The sequence below is a fragment of the Epinephelus lanceolatus genome, chromosome 17, assembly GCF_041903045.1.
Source record: "Epinephelus lanceolatus isolate andai-2023 chromosome 17, ASM4190304v1, whole genome shotgun sequence".
NCBI lineage: Eukaryota > Metazoa > Chordata > Actinopteri > Perciformes > Serranidae > Epinephelus > Epinephelus lanceolatus.
The window spans coordinates 13,823,206-13,845,720 of NC_135750.1; the positions used below are offsets into that span (position 1 = coordinate 13,823,206).

At 40.7% G+C, this 22,515-nt stretch overlaps 1 protein-coding gene across 2 annotated transcripts in view; it reads left to right on the forward strand.

The window, feature by feature from the left end:
* LOC117248694 (kinesin-like protein KIF20B) overlaps positions 1 to 22,276 on the forward strand; it is a 70,928-nt gene extending 48,652 nt beyond the window's left edge. The window contains exons 31-35 of one of the 2 annotated variants that reach the window (XM_033613913.2): positions 798 to 839; positions 10,855 to 10,929; positions 11,476 to 11,593; positions 15,322 to 15,476; positions 20,836 to 22,276. In XM_033613913.2, coding sequence (XP_033469804.2) covers positions 798 to 839; positions 10,855 to 10,929; positions 11,476 to 11,593; positions 15,322 to 15,476; positions 20,836 to 20,916 — 471 coding nt within the window. In that variant the 3' untranslated portion in view covers positions 20,917 to 22,276. The remainder of the gene's footprint in view (positions 1 to 797; positions 840 to 10,854; positions 10,930 to 11,475; positions 11,594 to 15,321; positions 15,477 to 20,835) is intronic. The other variant, XM_078160636.1, reaches the window with a different exon arrangement.
* Positions 22,277 to 22,515: the final 239 nt, after the last annotated feature.

The window sequence follows — 22,515 nt, forward strand, 5'->3', positions numbered from 1 at the left end:
GATGAAGTGATGACACTTTATATCCAAAAGGTAAAAGGTGAACTTTACTGTAATGACAAAACACTTTTCTGGCCATAACTCAAGGTTATAACTCAGGGACAGAAGAGACATTTGGTCAGATACTGAATAGGTGACTCCAATCTTGGGTGCCCACCTTGAAACTGTGCTGATTGTATAGATCCTCTGTGCTGCCGGGGGAAAGATCTGTGTGAAGCATCCATTTTTTTTCACAGACACTGATGTAAACTAAGTGCATCTTGACTGGGGCACTGAAGCAAACAACCAGGCAGTGTTAATTCTAGTTGTTTGAACCTCCTTTATTTAGTGGAGTGGAAAATAAGGCAAGTTTTTGCTTGCGTGTGTCTCGGAAGAATTTTTTAAAAAGCATGATTGGTTCTTTTTCGTGCACGTCATAAGACATTTGCATAAAGAACTCACCTTCCTCGCATTGTGCTGCTTAGTGGGTGACGCTGGCATCCTGTTGCCTCTCCTGTCTTTGAGTCCTTAGGTGTGACTGTGTGTAAACATCATGCATTGGTTTAGACCATTGTCACAACATGCCTGAAACATGGTTTTAGTAACAGTATAATCATCAAACACATATTGACCAGGTACCTACCAAAATATGTTTAAAACTTTGATGGTTTCAGTTTTCGTTTTCTGTTTCTCAGTTAGTGGTTTATAGTCGCACTTTAATGCATGGCAAAGTTTTCTGATAGAGCAGTTAGTTTGTTGTTCAACTGAGGACTATATTACAGGCTTGCATTTAACCACGTTCTTTTTGTTTTTTTCTGAAGTCTCACATTTTCAGGAGGAGTAAACGACGAACGACACAAGAGGTACATTTTTTTTAAACAGCATCACGTTTTCATTCTTCCATACTCATAAGCCAAAGACAAACAGACATTGCTCATCACAGTCATCACACTTTTCATCATCATTTACCTCATCAGTATAGCTTTCACTTTTGGGCTAAAACTTGCAGTGCTACCAAATCATTACTTACCATAAATATGTAACGCCATTTTGTTAAGAATTTTATACAGTTAGTTCCAGTATGGTGGCATCATCCCTAACTTTCCTCACAAATCTAGCAGAATCTAGAAAACTGGGGAAACGTTTCTCTTAAGATACACTGAGTTGTTGTCCTTTAAGAGTGTTTTGCACCTCCAGTTTCTCCGTTGGCTCCTGGCCAACAGTAAATTCAGGAATGAATGAGTAACAGTGAAGAGGTGATGCAGAACACTGCCTGTGTTCATCCAACCTTCTCTGCTTCGGTAAAGATTTGAAAACAGATGGTGTGACTGTCTCACTCTTTCTCCTGAGTTTTACAGTAGGGAGAGACAGAGAGATAGAGACTGCATTTGCTTGCACATAATCTGATTATAGCCAATAAGCAGAGTGAGGCATCACACCAATGAGGATGTTTACATGGGTCGCTTGTTGGAGCGTTCCATTAATTTACCCGTTTCCATGCTACAGAGCAAAGTGACTAATGCCTGAAGACGCCCCGTCACATTATTCTGCAGTGTCATACATTCCCTCTAGTAATCACCCCCATAAACACATCCATGATGCTAATGTGGTATAGCCTTGTGGTATAGTGTAGGGCTGCTGTCCAAATGTGTTTTTCCTGTAAGATGGGGCAGGAGAGAGTTGCAGAACTTTTGTCCAACGGCTACATTGCAAACTGTTTAAAACTTCTCTAGATATCTTACTCTGATCATGCGCATGTAACCATTACATAATTCACATTAACATTTAATCAGTGTGGTTTATAAATGTCCTCTTCCTTGCTTTTACCTCTTTCTTGATCACATTATAATTTAATTCTTGGTGTGTGTAAACACGTAGCCAGTGCAAGCAGAGTTAGTGCCATAAGTGTTCTATTGATTCCCTCCATCTCTCTATTTGCGCCATGTTTACCTGAGTGTCTTTGGAGAGAAATGAAGTGGAGCTTTGGTTTGTGTGCTGTCGTCACTACAGAGACTCTTGAAGTCTTTAGGAGAGTACAATCTAGCTGTAGCCTTTCTCCCTGCTACAGGGAGGTCAGATTGGAGGTTGAGCCACGGGGCAGTGCTCCTGGAAATTGTTGGGATTTAGTTCCTTGTTCAAGGACACTTAAAATGATAACTCAGGGTCGAAGTGGGAAATTATTTTTACAGTGTCGCTTGTATGAACAAAGACCCACACTGCTCCCAGCTGAGTGTGGAGTTGCCACTGGAATTACTTTGTCCTGTACTGCTGCATTTACAAAAATTGTCCTTAGAAATTACAACTTGATAAAATGCAATAATGAGGCTGCACAGTCCAAGCTGAACATGTCATTCCCAGAGCTTTCTGGATGGGGATGGTGATTGTGCTGTGCAGAACATCCAATCACAATTTTATACATTGGAGAAAACATTTTATTCAAACAATAAAAATATTTAATGGTCTAGTGCAGTGTTTACGTTAGCCAGCATATGCCTTTTTTTTTTTTGGATAGCCTATATTGTGTGACCTTTAAGATATATTGCCAAGACATATTACATATAAACTTGTATGATATCGACCAGATTTTTATAACAGACAGATCTATTTTTCCACCGTAGCGTGAAGGAGTGCCTCCCTGCCTCTTTAGAGCATACACCGAATCCATGGCAGTTAGCAGGCTCTGTCTGGGTAAAGGCATCACAGATCATGTTCTCTAGGAAGACCCTTAGAACACCGCAGGTCTCCTTATAGATCAGTCCAGAGATTCGCATCACCATAACGAGTCAGACGACAGATAGCAGTCTTGGTGACTCCCTGGATGTTATCACAAAGGACTTTACTGTGGCGCTTGGCACCTCCTTTACCAAGTCCTTTTCATCCTTTGCCTCTGCCACCCATCACTCGGATTAGTAGATTGCTTCTTCATTGAGACTTCCTTATATTCAAGTTATTTAATCTGACGTACTTGGAATACAAAGAGGATCAGAGGGTTTGTGTTTTTTTGTTTTTTAAAAGTACGCTATCATATGGCTATTTAAAACACGTGACCAGCAGTTGTTATAGATGGCCGGAATTCTGGGATAATGATGGCCATAATGGCTGTCCAAAAAAAAAGTCTAGAGTAAACTCAGGTCTAGTGTTTAGGATTTGGTGCCATCTAGCAGTGAGGTTGCAGATTGCAACCAACTGTAGCTTCTCCTATGGGCCAGACATGTAGAGAACTGCAGTGGCTGATGTGTATATCCCCCTAACTCCTACACACTTGACCTTTAGTATTAATTTCTCAATTCGTATCTCTAAAAAAAGTAGTATGCTTCTCTCTCTGTCTATCAGAGTGTTTTCTGTGAAAGCTTTTATCTTCAAATTGCTCCGAGCAGCAGCTTTGTGCTCAGATTATTCAAGGAAACCTTCTTGGCTTCTGCTTCATCACGTTACTGATCAATCTGCCAGTATTGGTCAATCACAGCTGTATTGGCAATTTTGTTAGCAAATGGATAGGCTGCATTTGCATCCGTATTTACTTTTTGCTTAATTCAAGATCTATGTATCAGTTGTATTAATGTGTTTCTTATTCATTATAAATTATAAAATAATTGGGATAACTTGCCAAATTCTTGTCACAGGAGAAGTGTTCCTCTTTCTGGTTCCTGCTTTTAAACAATATTAAATGCAAAGTAGATGTTTCTATTCTTCTTGCCAATTGTCTTGTTTTTGAAGTAATTATACTGTCAAAATCAATGGAATAATGCAAATTTAATTGCTACCTCTTAAATAGAGTGCTTCTATTTCATCGTTGTGACACAGAGGCGGAGAGTTGCACGGAAAAGTGGGTTCTTATCTGATAAGTTTGACATCTGTAGGCAGTGACCCACAGCGATACAGCAGCCGATTTCATCAGCCATCCAGACTCCTGCGCCATTCAATTTTTCTCCGAGATAATGGAGTGTTGGCAGGCTGGATCATGTAAACTGGCACAACGTGAAAACACACGAGCAAATAAAGTGCTTCAGCTTTTACTCTGTGCACACAATCTTTTTCTCTTCTGTCCTTCTGCATTTCGCCCTCTCATTTTTCTCTCTTTCTCTTCTTGTCTCTCTGTCCTTTAACATCTTTCAGGCATGCCTCCAACTCTCAATCCTCCTTTCTCCTCCTCTCATGAAGCCGCATCTCTCCCAGCCAGCCATGTCTGTCTGTTCAGCAGATGAGTTCTTAATGATTTATTGACGATGTTGTGGCTCTTCTTTAGAAGAGACCTCGCCGCTGTCCCAGAAAATCTTTATCTGAATTTTTAGCTCATATGATTTTGATGTCGGTGTGGCCCTGTGCACCGTGGAGTCGACCTGTCATACACACTGATAAACTGTACTGCATAACTGGTATTTCCCTATAGTACAGCATGTAGTCTTTTTCCCCCTTAGTCCTCTGTTTTCACCGCTTGTATTCTACTCCTCCAAATCACAGTGTATTTAGATGAGTCAGTCATCAGTTGTTCCAAGATAATAATAGTGGCTGACAAAAAAACAAAAATCTTCTGATCAGATTGATTTTTAAAGAGATGCATGTGTATGTGGAGGATTAACTTTTGCCTTGACTTACTGTCTGCAGGAATGCAACAGCAAGTTTGGCCACAAACATAAAACACTTGGTATTGTTTGACTTTTTGTGGTACTTATGTAAGGCCAGTATTATCTTATTGCAGATAGATGTGTCAAATATATTAGTCATGTTCCAAACAAGGATGTTTTTGGTATTTTGATCCTGATCCAAGTTCTTAAAAGCAACATTACACAAGAATTGGTAGTTTTGAGATTTGGTGCCCCCACAGTTTCTGAGTGGTACACCACTGTCGTGAATGCATAAGCCTGCAGAAAGGCAAACTGTTTATAGTGTTCTGGCATAGGCTGTAGTGCTCTGCCATGGAAAGCGACAGTCTAAAACTCTAGTGCCAATGTTATATATAAATGATTATGACAAAGGCTCTAATGTGATTGGTGTCATTCCTGTCTGACAGAGTCTGAACACGAGCTTTTGTTGACAAGCTGAAGGGTGTGAAACCTGTGAATACAACATCAGAAGCCAAATAACCATGTTTACTGACAGGGTACAGTAACAGAGGATTTTACAGAAATATTGTACACTGTGACACTAACACAAAAATAATTAAAATTTAAAAAAAAGAATGACATGTGGCTTAAGTTTTGCTGAAACACTGTTCTGTTATGTGGGCTTGGGCGGTACCAACCTTTTCATACTTTCATACCTTCAACAGGGTATACGTTATATGACAGTATTAATGTACTGCCCACCCCCCTCAACTGGCAATGTCGCTACGATCTGTTGGCGTTTTTAGTCGAATTAATTGACCCCTTTAAGGCCAACATCACAATATAATCGTGATGTTGGCTGGAGGCTAGATAGGAGTGTCAAAGTGTTATTGTGTGCCAGAATAGGAGTCATGGCTCAAAACTTACATTTTATTGTAAACCAGCTGCCACTGCCTGTCTAACTATGGTTAAATGCGATGAGACGGACTGGACGGAGGCAATTATCAAAAACGCTTGCATGTGCAGCACACACGTCATATCAGGTTAGGGAAAAAGTATTTTCTGTTGTGGGTATGAATAATGTTATATGTATTAAAGGTTATCATGTCCACCTAATCAGAAAGCCTCGCCCATTAAAAAACGTCAAGAAAGTGAATATTCTTACACCTATTTTCCTTATTAAACAGACAAATACAAAATTCTCATTTCTCTTTTTAACCGAACTAAATTTAACTGTTGTTAAGTCATCATAAAACAGATCACAAAAAAAACATTTCAAACTCAACAGAAACAGAATGCAACTTCCCAAAACCGTCTTGGTTAGTCCTTTAGTTAGTATCTCCACTCTTTCAAGAATCTCCAAATAAACCCTAAAATAAAAATGTTTGCTCTCTGTCTGATGTTGTGGACACAGCACTGGCCAGCTATTTAGACTTGCAATATTGTCCCCACCACTCGCAGTTGCTCAGCTGCCTGTTCCACCAGACTGACCTTTAGTGTCGCATGATGTGCACTATGAAGACAACCTCTCCAGTATGGGGTAAATAGAAAGATGAGCACCTGTAATACCATGATGCTGCTAAAACCTAATACATAGTGCGCTAAGCGTTTAAATGTGACTTTTGATATCTGGAACACCTTCAAAACCTCACAAGACAGGGATGACACCAATAAGGTTACGCTTTCTTTCATAAGTAACATTGGCAGGGATGTGCACTACTGTCAGATTGTCATTTCATGAAGCAGATTGCTACAGCTTACACTGGGACAGTATAAACAATTTGCAACCCTATAATAGTTTGTTAGTTTACTCTTGTCTGCCCTCTTGCTCGGTCACTCTCTTTTTTTCCTCTTACTTACTTCCTCCATCAAAGTTCTCTTCGCGTCTGTCATGATGTCCATACCTGTCCTTCTCAGTCTTTGAAGCTGTTATCTTAAGGTTAAAAATAAAGTTGCATAATGTTGCTTTAATATTAGATATCTGCTGATGCTTAGTCCAATCCAGTACTTCACGTACATGCTGAAGCATGTGTCTGACACATTGAAATAACAGTTGTAGACACTGGGGTCAAAAGTGTAAGGTTTATAAGCTTTAATGATTAACATGATGTGAATGAAAGATCTGAGAGTGCAGACAGCAGCTTGTAGAGAGCACTTTAACCAGACAACAGACAAGTATAATTTGGCCTGTTATCAACTTACTCATGGAATTAACATTAATTAGCGACAGCTGATATGATCTCCCCCCGGCAACGATTGTCATTTTAACTGACAAAAACCCCCCAGCACTGCTACCTAAACATTTTGTACAGTTCTCTTTGCTAATGCTAATGACAGAGTGCAGAATGCTCACACTGTGGTAAGGGGCAGTTGTGGTGGACCTGAATCCAGTGTGCATGTCAGTTGTTGGAATATTAGCAAGAAACCTTCTACTCGCAGCACATCCCTGCCGCTCACTATTTGCTCTGCATCTTTCTTCATCCCCAGCCTTGATTCACATTATCTCATGTCTCATTTACTTTCCCCACATGCTCCCTCTATCATCTCATCTCATCTGTCTCTCACGCACACACACGCACATATTATCTTGTTTACTTTCTCCACACACTCCAATTATGGTTTATCGCTATCACTTATCACTACTCATCGGTATCTCTCCACTTCTTTCTCTCTCTCTCTCTCTCTCACACACGCACGCATACGCTTCAGCTCCATTGTGTACTTTCTTCACATTTCTTTTCTCTCTACCAATCTCTACTTCCACACTTTTCTTTCTCCATTCCTGTCTTCTTTCCTTCCTTCCTCAGATTATTTTTAAAAGCATCTACTGAGTCACTGATGACTCCTTTTTCTGCTCTTCAAAGTGGAGCGTGTTTACACCGTCCACCACGATTGGTGAGCCACCCTCTCAGGTTGGCCTCGTCCCCACCGGCTAGTCGTGAGTCAGAATCGCTTCATTTGCTGGAGTAGCAAAATATGTCAAGGGATTTGTTTAGGGATGCAGGACTGTACAAATGCATCACATTTCTGACTCTGTTGGTTTATTAAGTTTTTCTGTGTCTGTGTGTGAGTGTTTTGAATTATGGAATTTTTTTTTTTTTTTTTTTACACTCTTTTTCCTCCCACCTTGGGGTGGCCGGTTCCCCTGTGGGCTTAGTTACTGCTGACTCCCACTGTTAGTCTGTGTAAGATATAGAGCCATCCCTCACTGGCTTCCCGACCTTGAAACAATGACAATTATGTTTGTTTGACCACAGAAAGCTGGGAGCACTGCTGAGGAAAAATTAACCCAGGTCCCAATGTTGGTGGGTGTTTTACCCCCGGGTGCCCCTAGGGATAAATTAAAGGTTAAATGGTCAGTGAACAGCAAAAATAACATCTTGATTCTAGATCTGGTTATTAAAGTGATCAGACCCACGAATCAATGAGAAAACATGAGTAACTGGAAGCCTAACGCTAGATTTCCACTGGATGCGTGTCCGTTGCGGAATGGCAGCGCTGGTTATCCGCTGCGTGCTCCGCCGTCCGTCAATACCCACTGGCTGTGTTTGCTGTACGGAGCGGTGCAGCTCCACCGGGAAGACATCTCGGTGCACTGCCATGATTAATATCTCCTCGTCCATGGTGTCAACGGGGTGAAATGACGTCTGAAAACCTCTGACCTGTTGACTTCAGGCCTGTCTCCGCCCATTATGTAGTTTTCAAGGTGTAGTGCAGGGAAATATGATCCGCGTGAACACTGTGTATTTTGTTTTGAAAATTAACAGGATGTTTTATCGTGTTTCTGTGCACGACTTCCTGCCCCGCACGATCTACTCTGTGCTGAATTGCTGCGTTGTGCTCCGGCGTCCGGCAAAAATAGAAGTCCTGCGTATCTGTTGGGGAAGGCTCCGGGCTGCCGGAGCTGTGACGGAGCCGGAACGCAGCACAGCCGCAGCTGGTGGAAATGCACACATTGACTAGAATTTAATCCTATCGGCTCCGCTGCCGTGCCGAGCGGAGACGCAACCAACACGCATCTGGTGGAAACAGGCCGTAAGAAAGGCAAGACGACACCAGAGATTTAACCACACTCATTTGAGTATTGAGTCAAGAAATAGTGAGACAGTTAGTCATGCCAGTAGCAAAATAAGTAGGAGTGTAAAGGTTTTTTGGAAAGTTTCCTGGTAAATCTTTACTTGGACAGCGAGAGCTATTTTGTGTAACTTGAGGAATGGAAGAAAATTTAATTGATCCAATTTGATTTGGCCCTAAAACAACATCCAGAACATGACATGCAACGTTTGAATCATTTTTACTCTGTCTACTGGATGCCTGAAATGAAACCTCAGTAGACGTTCTGAAAAGAGGCTGGTTGCCATAAAAAGGTTCAGTCATCAGTGAAACAACATCCTACACTGATACTTTGCACATTGCAAAGCAAAATTCAAATCTTAGTTAGTCTTTGATTGCCGACTGTGCAAGTGTACAGATATAAATTTACACAACAAGATTTATATCGATCCAGGGTCAGGTTGCGTTACATACGCACACCACTGTTCGTCCCTCCTCTGCCACACTCACCGCAGCTCCGCCCCTCTCATTCACTCACGTGTCTACAGTGTGACATCAGTCTGTTTGTTGCATGTGCTAGGCTAAATCAGTCATTGTGATGAAATTACCACAGCACACGTGCAATCCAGCGCTCTGCTGCTAGTTTATGTGTGAGGTGGATCGTAGCGCGGCCCTGTTCTTCTTGGTAGTTGTGGTCTAATGTGTAATATGGAAACACGCATGGATGCAGGAGACAGATCTGTTTAAAAATGCAGCGACACCACAGACGTGTCTCTTGCTCCTTCAGATCCTCAGCCTCTTTGTTGATGCTACATGTATAAATAAGATTCATAGCCTAAATAAATAAAAATATTTAAATAATTCTACAGCACTAGATTAATTTGAAAGGCCATGGAAAACCACTTTTTAACTCCCCTCATAAAGATTTTTAATTGTTTCAAACTGCACTGGATTTAGGCCGACTTGATACTTTTATAGTCATGTTATAGTTTTGTGTCCTGTGCTGCAAACCTTTAACCCTCTGTAGCTCCAGTGCTGTGTGCAAAAATGTTAATGTACAGCCCTGCTATTTTAATTTATATCATTTTTCATTTACATGTTGTGCAGCTGTATATTTTCAAACAGGGAAATAAATCCCTGTCTTCGCATTTTATTTTGATCACAGTTTCTTTATGACATCTTAAATGTGGCTTCGACTTGCAACTGAACATATAGCCCATTTCGCAGAAAATACAGAAATATATATCGTGTATATATATCGTGTCGCCAGTCAGCCTGTAAATACCGGGATAGGAATTTTTGTCCACATGGCCCAGCCCAAGGTGGAATATCACTTAAATAAGAGAAGACCAGAAACATGGGAAACTGACACATCAGAAACAATCTGATTTTGAGGGCTGACTGAAGGTTTCTGTTAAAAAAAAAAAAAAAAAAAAAGTGTCAAGGTGAAAAATGTAAATGTCCCAATTTAGATTTTTTATGCAATCATTCTCCATTTACCCATACGCCATGTCATTCAACTCATCACCTCTCAGACAGCAGACCAGGGAGAAAAATGTCAGATGCTTGACTTAATGAAAAACACCTGCAACCTGGTTATCCTTGGCATGCCAGGGGTATAAAAAGAGATAAAGGAAGTATTTTACACCATTAAAGATTTTCCTTTACTTTCTTCCTGAGAGCCAGAGGCTTCCCTCCAAGATTGTTTTGACTAGGAACTGCAGCAGACGTCAGACACGCGTTTTTGTTTTCTTTGTTTAGATTTAATGAAAGGTTTTCCACACATGGTTGACAATGGTGCTTGTCACTGACATTGGAATCTTGTTTGAAAGTAAAAAACTAAAGATTAATTGGGTGTTTCTGAGACTCCCAGACAACATATTTTGACTGGTAGCAGTTAAGCTTGTCAACTCTTCAAGCCCCTGTGGCAGGTAAATAACCCTAAATTGGAGCTCGTTTTCGCTCCCTGAGAATTATTCCAGCTGGAAAAGTGGTAAAAGTGGAATTGAGCGACCGCTGAGGCCGGTGCGCAAATTGTCAGAATGTTTTTCTCCTGATGTCTACATCGTATTAATGACCTGCCCCATTTTGTCCAAACTCTCCTGTCATTATGGAACATTTCATGGTTGTTTTTAACTGTGTGCCTCCTCCTAACCTCTCTGCTCATCAGCCTCTTACTAATCCTCTGGTACGGATGACTCAGTACACACTCAGAGCTTCAACACTTGGTTTGTTTGTGTGTCTTCATTGTGTATGTCCTTGTGCGTGTGTGTGTTGATAGGAAGAGGTGGAGGCAGAGAACAGAAGGAACACAAGGACCAAACTGACGCCAAAGCTGACCCCACACCAGGAGGAGGTGACAACCAGACAGAAACACACACACTTACAGACGTGCAGACACATTCATAACCATAAAGATGTGCTCTGATACATGCTATACTTGCTTAACATAAATAATTCACAGTTAAAGCGTCATTGTAGCAAAACCTACTCATACAGCGCAAAGTTGAAGTCATCATATTCTTACATCAGGAGGCCACATTTGTTTTGCACAAGGTCCTCTGTCTTTGTAGGTTTGGCTGTCAGTGTGATTTATACTATAATATTTTACTTGCTAGATTAATTGCTTAGATATGGAGTTGCTATTACTATGGAGAACACACAGCAAATGTCTTCTGCTTTCTGTATGCGTGCACAATTACACTAAGTACAGTTGCTCCACTGTGACCCATGAAGTGGTTTTCTAAAAATTCATAGATGTTGTAAAGTTTGTCATCCATCTTAGTTTTTATTTTAAACTAGACCAGTCATTTTTCAGTATGTTTGTACTGTAAGCCACCCGCAGCTTTTTACACTGTACGTGCTGGTAGAGTAACCTCGGTTCACTGTCGTCTGTGATCAGATCTCCTCCTCAGCGGGTCGCCATAACTCCCAGAGCAGCATCCACAGCAGAAAGGAAGGAACTCTGCAGAAGATCGGAGACTTCCTGCAGAGCTCCCCCACGCTGCTCGGCAGTAAAGGTTAGTGTGTTAGTGTGTCAGTGTGTGATCCTTTACTGTGGGAGACATTTAACTTTTATCTGCTTCTTCTATCTGGAGATTTATGAGAGTGAGGAGCGAATATTTTATTTCAAACTTAAATATGATGACGCAGCAAAGTGACATCACATACCGGTTTTTTAATCAGCTGATGACATTTCTGAGCAGGAAGGGGTAAGCACACTTGTTATTCAATTAATTAGAATGTGGCAAAGATAAAAGAAAAAAAGAAAAATCATTGGCTCAAACGAAGTAGAATGCCCCTTACAAATTATGTAAATATATTGATCTTCATTTGTAGAGTACTTTCCAAAAACCACAGATTATGTTGCATAAGAAATTAAAATCCAGTAAATTAAATTTGTAGGTTCAATGATTAAAAGTGCAATACATAAAAATTAAACTCGTTTGAAGTCAAGAAAGGCTTGGGCTGCCCCCTGAAATTCAAATGATCTGTGAGGGACCCCTCAGTAGACTGAGATTCCTTCAAGTCGTGCAGTTGTTTGGGTATTTATGTATTTTTGGTTTTTTTTTTGTGTTTGTTTGTTTTTGGCAGTCAGTGTGTAGTTCAGTTCTGGTGTTGTTTCAATCTCCGCGTTCCTTGCTTTCACACTGCTCTTCGGTACAGACAGCTGCAGACCCAGACCCAGGGTGAGTCCGAGTGACGTCATGTTCACAGTGGACATGGAAGCGCCTCAATATGTCAGTTATCGCGTCAGCAGTCGCTTGGTCATTCACACCAGACATGCTGCATCTAGTGAGCCGGCCCTGGAGCTCAGTGCAGCAACGCATCTTGTGTGAACAGCCGAGTAGCTTAACATTGGCACTGAAAGGACGTTGCAACCCTCCACAGAAAATCGCTGCACTTCGCAGCCCTTCCACGTCCAGTGTTAATCCGGCGTGAGATGGAGGCAGCTGCCTAAAGAAAGAGAGACCTTCTGTATAGAAGTGGTGAAGTTGCAGCTCACACAACTTAATATGATACAGTCTCTTGGAGTTCGATATCTGGTGTTGGCAAAAAAAAAGGTTGCACATTTCAGATAGGTTATCAGTATAGTTAGCACGCATTAGCTCGAAAAGCAAACTTGATTTGTTTACTACATGATTTGCACTGTCCTGCCGAACCCTGTTCAAACTTTGTATGGAGAAAAATGGAATGAATAGTTGAATATTCATGTTGAACGACCAAATCCAGTTTGACTGACGAAATTCTGAGTTGAGTACAGACCAAACAAGGCCCTCCAAGTTACTTAAATTTAAAAATGCTGATCAACTCTTGCTTCCTCAGGTCTCTTGCACTGTGTGACATGTTCCCTCATTACCATAAAAGCACACACTAATTTAGTTTGACTATTGTCCCACATACACCATCCTACTGCTACAAATTCTCACTAGACTTACCAAATAAATATTAATCCACCACTGGAAATAGTCCCCCACGAATTAACTATTTCCTCCTGTTTGAGTAGTGTTTGTTTAAAACTATAGTAGCCTTTTAAAGAAAATGACGTTATATATCTGTGAACTGTTTTGGGAAGTCAGAGTATTGAGAGACAGATGAACATTGTTGGTTCTGGTCTTCTCATGAGATTTGTCAAAGTCTGTTTTGAAACCAATAGGCAATGATTAAAACAAGTGTAATGCATTCTGCTCTTCTAATGTTGGTGAGCGTATGATCTGCTGCATTTTAAATGATCGGCAAATTATCTAAAGGCATCTTGGAAGAAAATGTGAGCGCTGCAGTAATCAAGCCTGTTAATGATAAAAGTCTGCATCAGTCTATCAGTATCTGCCCTTTCCAGAAATTGCTTTACTGATGCAATATTACTGAGATACTAAGAATCATTTTTGGTGAGATTTAAAATGAGCTTTAATATTCAAAGTGTGATCAAAAAGAACACCAAGGTCACTGGCTTGGGGCTTTCTAGAACCAATCTACCCTCCCACACACACACATGCATAAAAACACCGAAGCTTGCTTATATATATACAATGCATCTTCCCCTCTGCTTTGTGATGCATTATATTCATTCACTTCCAGTCATTTACTGATAGAGTCCAGGAGGCAATCGCATGGCCCAGATGGATTTGTAGAGTTTTTTTAAATCTCCTATTTGAAAACCTGTGTGCAGCAAAACAACGTAGGACACACAAGGACAAAGCTCCGAGTTCCTGCCGGAGTTATTTGGCAAAGGATAACACAGGTTTGACAAAGTAACCAGGCAAGGGCAGCAAGTTTGGGACACTAATGATGGCTTAGAGGAGAAAGTTAAGACAGGGAACATATTGGAATCAACCGGAGTCATCTCTGAGTTTTATCCTCGGGGACCGGCAGTTTCACTCGGTCAATTAATTGTCGCCCCGGGGTTCCGACGCAAGGGTGCTCGTCTGCCGCCATCTGATCCTCCCTCCATCTCTCTCTCTCTCTCTCTCTCTCTCTCTCTCTGCCGCTTGCAGTTCCCTCCTGTCCCTCGTCGTCTTTTATCTTCATTATTTTGCTTCCTCCAACACCTCGCTCTTTTCTTTCCTAATCTTTTCCCTCCTTCCATCACTCATTCCTTCTCACCATCTACTGTTCTTTCTCCGTCCTTTCCCTCCTCCATCCGTTTTATCACTGATCTTTCTCCTCCTCCCATCCTTTTCTTTCTATACCTTGCAGTCTGCTCCTTTGATTATTTCCTCCACCTGAACAGTAAATTAAAACCATGACAGTGTTACAGATGCTACAATGTTTTAAAGATAAGTATGTCAGTGATTAAAGGATAAAAGTGACATGGTGACAAACTGTATCCAGGGTTTTCTCTGCCTAAGACAAAGGCGGGCCGCCTGGGTGATTTTGGCCGCCGCCTTGATTAAAGCGTGTGTGTGTGTGTGTGTGTGTGTGTGCATGAGGGGCGTTCAGATGTAGCGTCTTTTGCACACACAAACCCATTACTTTCTAATGTAGACGCGCATCATGTGCGCTGACAACCCAAAGCAACGCCGTAGCGGCGCGCATTCGCTGCGACATGCTTGTTTTTTAGTCTGGCGCACAGCTCCACGGACCTGCTTCTCCCTCCGGTGCTGTGTCAGATCCCGGTTCCCACTCGGGCTGTGTCTCTACTACTGTTACCCACAGAGCTCTGCCCCATATGAAAGGCGAAGGAAGCCCGTATGTGGAAAGACGTCGCCTCTGACTTGTATCATCAGAACAGACATGTCCTGTGATTTTCAGCCTCCTTTCACATTTAGGGGGGGACAATACCTGACAGTCATATTCTCAGCTGTCAGGATGTGCCTGCTGTAAAGGGTAAGTATAATCATACAAGGCTGAAAATCACGGGACATGTCTGTTCTGATTATACAAGCCAGCAGTGTAAAGCTTGTGGGGGCCTCCTTTCATATTTAATAGAGGGGGGAACGTATCTAAAAGTACAGCTGTCAAGATGCCCCCCGCCACAGGCCTTTGCCACCTTGGTCTCCAAAAACCCAGGGAAAACCCTGGTATCCCGCTAACAAGTATTGTCTGACAGGCCACTCAGTGACGGGTTTTACAGTAATTACACTAATGCTATGTGTCTGCTCTTAAAATGATGTATTCATAGTCAAATTCACACACCGAGCACAGTTGATAACCTTTAAACATAAAATTAAGCAATCAATTAAAAGATCTAAATCTGTCTAAAGTTTCTATTCAGCATGTTCTTCTGAAATTGTCTCCATCTCTGCAGCCAAGAAGATGATGAGTCTGGTGAGCGGTCGGGTTGATGCAGACTCAGCAGCCTCGTCTTCCTCCTCTTCATCCCTCAGTCTAAGAGCCAAGAAGAACAAAAGAAAACTTTACAGGCCTGAGATCTCCTCGCCCATGGACATGCCCTCACATCCAGTAAGTGCTGTCATACAGGAGCTCATTATATAAGCACTAAGAGTCGTTGTTGTACACAAACACACACATTTCATTCAACCAGGTTAAAGTCTCATTGAGATTAAAAGTCTTTTTTCAAGAGCAACCTGGCCACGAGGGCAGCATAAACATCATTACAGTAATCACAAACAGACTAATACAACTGTCACACACCATAAATGAGCAAGCACAAGATCCAGTTAAAATACCATACAAAAAACACTTTAAATACATAAACAGGAATAATTTTCAGTAAAAATGTTAGGAGCAATCACAATGACCCATAGTGCATTTTCTCAGTCCTTTAAATTTGACTTAAACTCCCCCCCTTGTAATCAGCTCTGACAATATCAGGTTGTAAGAGCACGGGACATATTGATTTTAGTTTTGAGACATGTATGTGTACCAACTGATGGAGAGATATTTATATAAAAACCAACCAATGCAAAATATACCATGGATAATATTTTGAATGAGTAAACAAGCAGGCAAAAGACATGAAAACATACCTAAAAAAGCCAGTTACCCACAAATATTTATAGTAAAACAGTTTCTTTCTTTAGTAGCTTTTACCAGCAGGTACTATTTTGTGTGGCTGGCTTAATGTGATTGTGCTGTAAAAACCTCCAGCTGTGCAATGTCCCGGTAAAAAGAGAGTCATTCCCTCACTGACAGTGCACGTGCTGGTTTCCAATGACAGGCTACTATTCTTTTGGCAGCTATGAGACCAGCTAACAAGAGGTGCCCATCATTTGTACTTAGGGCCTAAGAGGAGTTGTCATTGAGTAATAGCAGACACTGTGAGTAAGGGATGGCTCTATAAAAAAATTAGTTATGATACTTGAGACATTTTCCAAAATCTATTAATCTCTGGGCACTGCCAAACCAGATGAAGAAAAGTGCCAACAGTAATGCCTGGACATCAGTCACAATATGGATCAGCTCTGTTTCATTTGATGTAATATTCGAGGTGTGAGATAACACCTGTGAGTTAATGTATCATTTGATGGGTTGGGTTTCTGGACGATGGGGAGATATTTGACCATGTAGCCTGCCAGTCCATATCTGACGAGATATTAATATCAAAGGTTTATATAAGCCTTCTAGAGAGAAGCAGACAGAGGGGTCTACAGTCTGTGTTTGAAGGATATATCCAGGATGTCAAACTGACTCAGCAGCAACAACAGGTTAAAAAGACAAAGATAGATAGAAGCTAAAGCCGAACTATAGGCTACAGATCACAGTGTAAAAGTGAACCACTACATCACTGCTGATCGCCACAGAAGACAATGAATATAAAGGGAAACTTTGCTGATATTCAACCAGCTGTGTGGCATCGCAGTGTGTGCAGGTGAGCAGGCTTCCCCCCCGTGCCGACGCCAGCACCCGGACCCCCGTTGCCGGATGAGCAGAGAGCTCTGGGTGAAGCCAAACACCGTTCATCTGCACACACTGTGATGCCACACAGCTGGTTCAATATCTGGTTCCTGTACAGCAGGGTTGGTCTTTTTTTCTCTGTTAAAATCATTGAAAAGCAAAAGCAGCATGTGTATACATTCAGTAGGCTATATCTTCAGTAGCTAGCTAGCTAACCCTACACTTTTCAGGGTTTGATTTTGGTTTTGGAACAGGGAAGAAACGTATGTGTTTTTCCAACCTCTCCATTTAACGAGTATCATTAATACACGACGTGCCCCAGGCACAACATTTAGCTCCAAATCGAAAAAACCAGCCTGAAAATGAAGGAAAGCGGAAACGATTGCATTGGAGTCAATGGAGCACAGCTGTTTTTTTTTGTGTTTTTTTTTATTGTTGTTGTTGGACGCTGGTCTGAGCTGGCCCAATGCTACGTCACGATTGGCCAGTTCAGGGGTAGGACTTAGCAAAGGGTCAATTAGGGGGTGAGTTTCTAAATCATTGCCACATGGGACACCATGAACACACATTGCTGCCCACAACTGTAATAACACTTAAGTAGACCGTGTCGCCCCATTATGTCTTGTAGAGTATTAACACCCTTGTCTCCCCACTATGGAAAAAGTATTGGCTTCCTATTTTTCAAAAGTAAAAATTTCTGGACTTAATGTTGGTGCGGAAGAATGATATATTTGTCCCAAAGTTCTGTTTCACTTTCTTAGTGGGCATATTGGAATATATCAAATATGGTAGGTGATGTGGATACGGTAATTGCTCTTCAGCGGGGCACCATGACACACAAGTCTTCGGATTCAGCAACATTTAAGTAGACACAGAGCAAATTAGCATTAGTACCATTCAATCTTATGCAGGTTAGTGCCTCCTGGTCATTTTTCTTTTCAAAGTAGAAGCTTTATTTCTGGAGTTTTGTTCCACAAAAAGGTGCTGTTAACAGAATGCAACTTCTTCCAGCGCTTATCCAGTGGGACTTAAGGTACCATTGAGCTAATACAATTGACACGAGGCAATGCATTCATTCTAATTAGTGAAAGTCTAGGCTGAGTCGAGATAGGGAGCACACCCCATCTCTTTAAGTCGCCATCAATATCATTTAGGACTTTATTGTAGTTGTAAGTGGATAGTGTGTCGAGGGAAGGATAGATGGAAAGCTCTTAAGTATTCCAAATTGCAAACAACCCTGAAAGAAGGTGCCTCCTCATTTAATTCTTCCAACGGCATTTATGCTGATTTTGCCCAGCTAATCTGTAGACTGTAGAAGAATGGTTGTATTCTTCAAAATAGGGTATCAATGAAAGTATTGATATGGAATTTTAATGGATGCCAAGCTTTATACCCCAATCAAGAGTCACCCTGACAGGTTATCACATAAAAACTATCCTTTATACCTCATTGCTTGTATTTGGTATTAGGAAACAGATTTTTGTTTTAGATATCAGAGCACTTACTTATTTACTCTAGTCTTTTTTCAGCTGCCTTACTGGACAGTCTAAGTAGCAAAACATGTCCATGTCCAACCTGACCTTAACATTTCAAGGCTCGTCACCTATGATGTACTCCCTGCAACTAAAGATGGGAAACTAGTGAGCCATAAAGCAACTTATACTGCAGCAGGAACAGCTTTGAGATAACAGCTGAGTTAGTTGAACCAAATATTTGCCATTTAGCAGTAGTAGTTCTTCACTCTGGACAGTTTTCATTGATTCCACTGAAGGAATTGTTTGACTAAAGAACTTTTAAGTGCTTTGAGCAGCACAAACAAATTCCATTTGCATCCCAGTTTATTACAACTAAGACTTTCTGTGAGTGTGTTAATGTTGCTTGGTTTTTCTTAAGCAACTTGCACTTTCTTCAACTATTTATGAGTCTTGGTGCCAAGTAGCACTTAGTTTTTGCTTGCATTAGTAATATCTGGGGCAAGGGACATACTTTTGTTATACTGTGTCTCTACGCAGCTGCAAATGTTTCCCTCATTTGTGTAAGTTTACAATTTTTCAACTCCAAATCTCTTTCTCGCACCACTTGTAAATCCCACGGCACTTATCCCACAGAGCCTTGAGAAGGGATTCAGTGACATGCCATAAAAAATGAATAGCAGCAGACTTCTTCTCATGCTGCACTGTATTGAGTGGTTCTCAGAGTACGTGTTGTATGGTAATTATCTGTATCTTAGTAAAGGCTAGTTGCTTTCTACATTGTTTATGTAGATCACATCAGATCAGTTGGAACTGACCTTTTTACAGTTATGTCACCTAAGTGCAAAAATAAACAAAGATGCATTTATTAATCAATACTAATTATAACTAACTTGTGTGATTATTGTGACTAAGTTCTCAAAGCACAATAAAAGATTGGGTCTGTGCCTCTTAAAGCTTACAGTGGCATGCAAATGTTTGGGCACCCTTGGTCAAAATTTTGTTTACTGTGAGTAGCTAATGAAGTTGAAGATGAACTGATCTCCAAAAGGCATGGAGTTAAAGATGAATCATGCTTCTCAACATTTTAAGCAGAGTTTTTTTGTTGTTGTTGTTGTTTGTTTTGTACAATTTTAGAGCGAGAAAAATGAAAGGAGCACCATGCAAAAGTTTGGGCACCCCAAGACATTTGACCTCTCAGAAAACTTCTACAGGGTCTTGGACCTTAATTAGCTTCTTAGGGCTCTGGTTTGTTCACAGTCATCGTTAGGAAAGGCCAGGCGATGCAAATTTCAAAGCTTTATAAATACTCTGACTCCTGAAACACTGTCCCAACAATCAGCAGCCATGGGCTTCTCTAAACAGCTGCCTTGCACTCTGAAAACTAAAATAACTGATGCCCACAAAGCAGGAGACGACTATAAGAAGACTGAAGTGTTTTCAGGTAGCTGTTTCCTCAGCTTGTAATGTAATTAGGAAATGGCAGTTAACAGGAACTGTGGAAGTCACGTTGAGGTCTGGAAGACCAGAAAAACTTTCCAAGAGAGCTGCTTGCAGGATTGTTAGAAAGGCAAATAGAAATCCCTGTATGACCTGCAGGAAGATTGATCAGACTCGGGAGTGGTGGTGCACTGTTCTACTGTGACACAGTCATCAGAAAAAAACCTCTTCTGTGTCTTCACCACAAAATTCAGTGTAGAAAGTTTGCAGAAGGAATATCTGAACAAGTCTGGTGCTTTTTGGAAACAAGTCCTGTAGTCTGATGAAGTTAAAACAGAACGTTTTGGGTGCAGTGAGCAAAGGTGTGTTTGGAGAAAAAAGGAACGCCTGTCCAGCTGTTAAACACGAGGGTGGATCGATGATGCTTTGTGATTGTGTTGCATCCAGTGGTACAGCAAACATTTTACAGGTAGACAGAAGAATGGATTCAGTTGAAATCTGTAAATAAAAAAAAAAAAAAGAGAAGAGGCTTTTACATCAGGGCACTGATCCTGAACACACCTCAAAATCCACAATAGACTATCTCAAGAGGTGCAAGCTGAAGGTTTTGCAGAGGCCCTCACAGTCTCCTGATCTAAACATCACTAAAAATCTGTAGATAGACCTCAAAAGAGCAGTGCATGAAGACGGTCCAAGAATCTCACAGAGCTGGAAGCCTTTAGCAAGAAGAATTGGAGAAAATCCCCCAAACAAGAACTGAAAGACTCTTAGCTGGTTACAAAAGGCATTTAGAAGCTGTGATACTTGCCAAAGGGGATGCTACTAAGTACTGACCAGGCAGGGTGCCCAAACATGTGCCTCAGGCCCTTTTCATTTTTGTTGTTTTGAAGCTGTAAAAGAAATGTGTCATCTTAGACTTCATGTCTTCTACTTACTTATCAACTCACAGTAAACAAAATTTGGACCAGGGGTGCCCAAACTTTGGCATGCCGCTGTACTGTTACACACAAATACACACACGTCTTTAACAATTTGTTCTTGTCTCGTTATAGATCATCAGCAGAGAGCCAGAGGAGAAGGAAAGTGACCATCAGATCATTAAGAGACGCCTGCGCCCCAAGATGACTAAATAATTAACCCACTTAGAGTACTGTACACCATCTATTTTTGGCTGAACACTATCTTAATAAAATGAAGGGAGCATTTAGCTGCTTTAAGCCCAACACATATGTTCTATGTTACGATGGCTCTAAAGTAAAAACATAACCTTTAAGTTATCTTATTTAATCTGAAACATTTATTTGAATAGTTAAATACTAAAGTAGAGCCACGTTACTAATATACAGCTACGTGGCAAGCAGGCAGTTAAAGGAATAGTTCAACATTTTGGAAAGCCCACTTTTTCTTTTTTCTGCTCAGAGCTCAATGAGAAGATTAATACCACTGTTATCCATGGGATCTTTATTAAATCTAACTCTGAAAAAAACATGTCCCAAAATGCTGAACTATTCTTTCAAAAAACTGATAAACGATTTAATCAACTTTTGTCTTGTAGATTTTTTTTCTTCGAGAGATGCTGTGTTGTCCACATTTACCATCACATGCCTCCAGTCACTGCGTTTATTCTATTAAATAATAAGCACTCTAAATTTGTATATCTTTTCACTTCATAGACATAAGATGCTGCCTTTTTTCTTATTTTTCATGTGCAATTTTTATTGAAATATCTGGGCTGGGCTAGAGTTTGGTTATTATTTGTATTTTTTGTTTATTTTTACTTATTTGAGTAAGCTCCATCACTTAAAGTTTATTTTCATTTTTCAAACCTCTGTTGTGTTGACAGCAGAAATAACTTCTTTATCTCATAGTGAACCACTGACTTATTTTCTGAAAGTGATATCAACAGAGCTGCTAAGGGAGCATTAAAAATGTCTCACATTGTTCTCAGCAACTTTTTTTTTCCATTTTCATAATGGTTCAGATATTCAGATGCCAAGCACCTCTGTAGTTTACTTTGTATTCAGCTGTAAAACATCCACTACACATTCACTAGACTCCTACTGCACTTTATCTCTTTCCTCGAACAAACTTAAGGAAAGGAACAAAATGTGATCGTACACTAAAGCTAGGTAAGGCTGGACAAAATGATCAATGGTTCTGCTGTGTACCTGTTACTGAAACACATTCATGCAGTCTTCTTGTAATAGTTCAGGGTTCTGTCTCCGACTGCTAAAAGCAGCCACTTGGATGTTGAGCTCTTCAGTTCACTATTATGTTCTTGATGAAGGACTGCTTATTGTTTGATCTTATGTACAGTAAAATGTTGTTTAAACTGACGATGTTTAAAAGAAAACTTTCATTCCTGAGGTTTATTTTCTGAAAATGTGCACTTTTCTATATTTCACTCATTCCATCCTTTATACTCATACCATCATGTTTTCTATAGATCTTAAGTCATTTGACTATTAAAAATACAAACATTTGCTTCTCATATATCGGAATTTGCATTTTTTCTTTGAGCCTGGTATTGACAATATGATGATCTGAACTCAAGTAGACAGCCGAGACACATTGGCCCAATTCCATGTCTACCCCTTAAATCCTCCACTTGGTATTGAGTGCCCTCGTTTGCAAGATAACCTTTGATGAGGGAAGTGAGAAATATTAGGGTAGAGATCTTTCCCTAAGAAATGAGACACCACTTCATGCAAATCGACGTTTTCTAGTTCTGA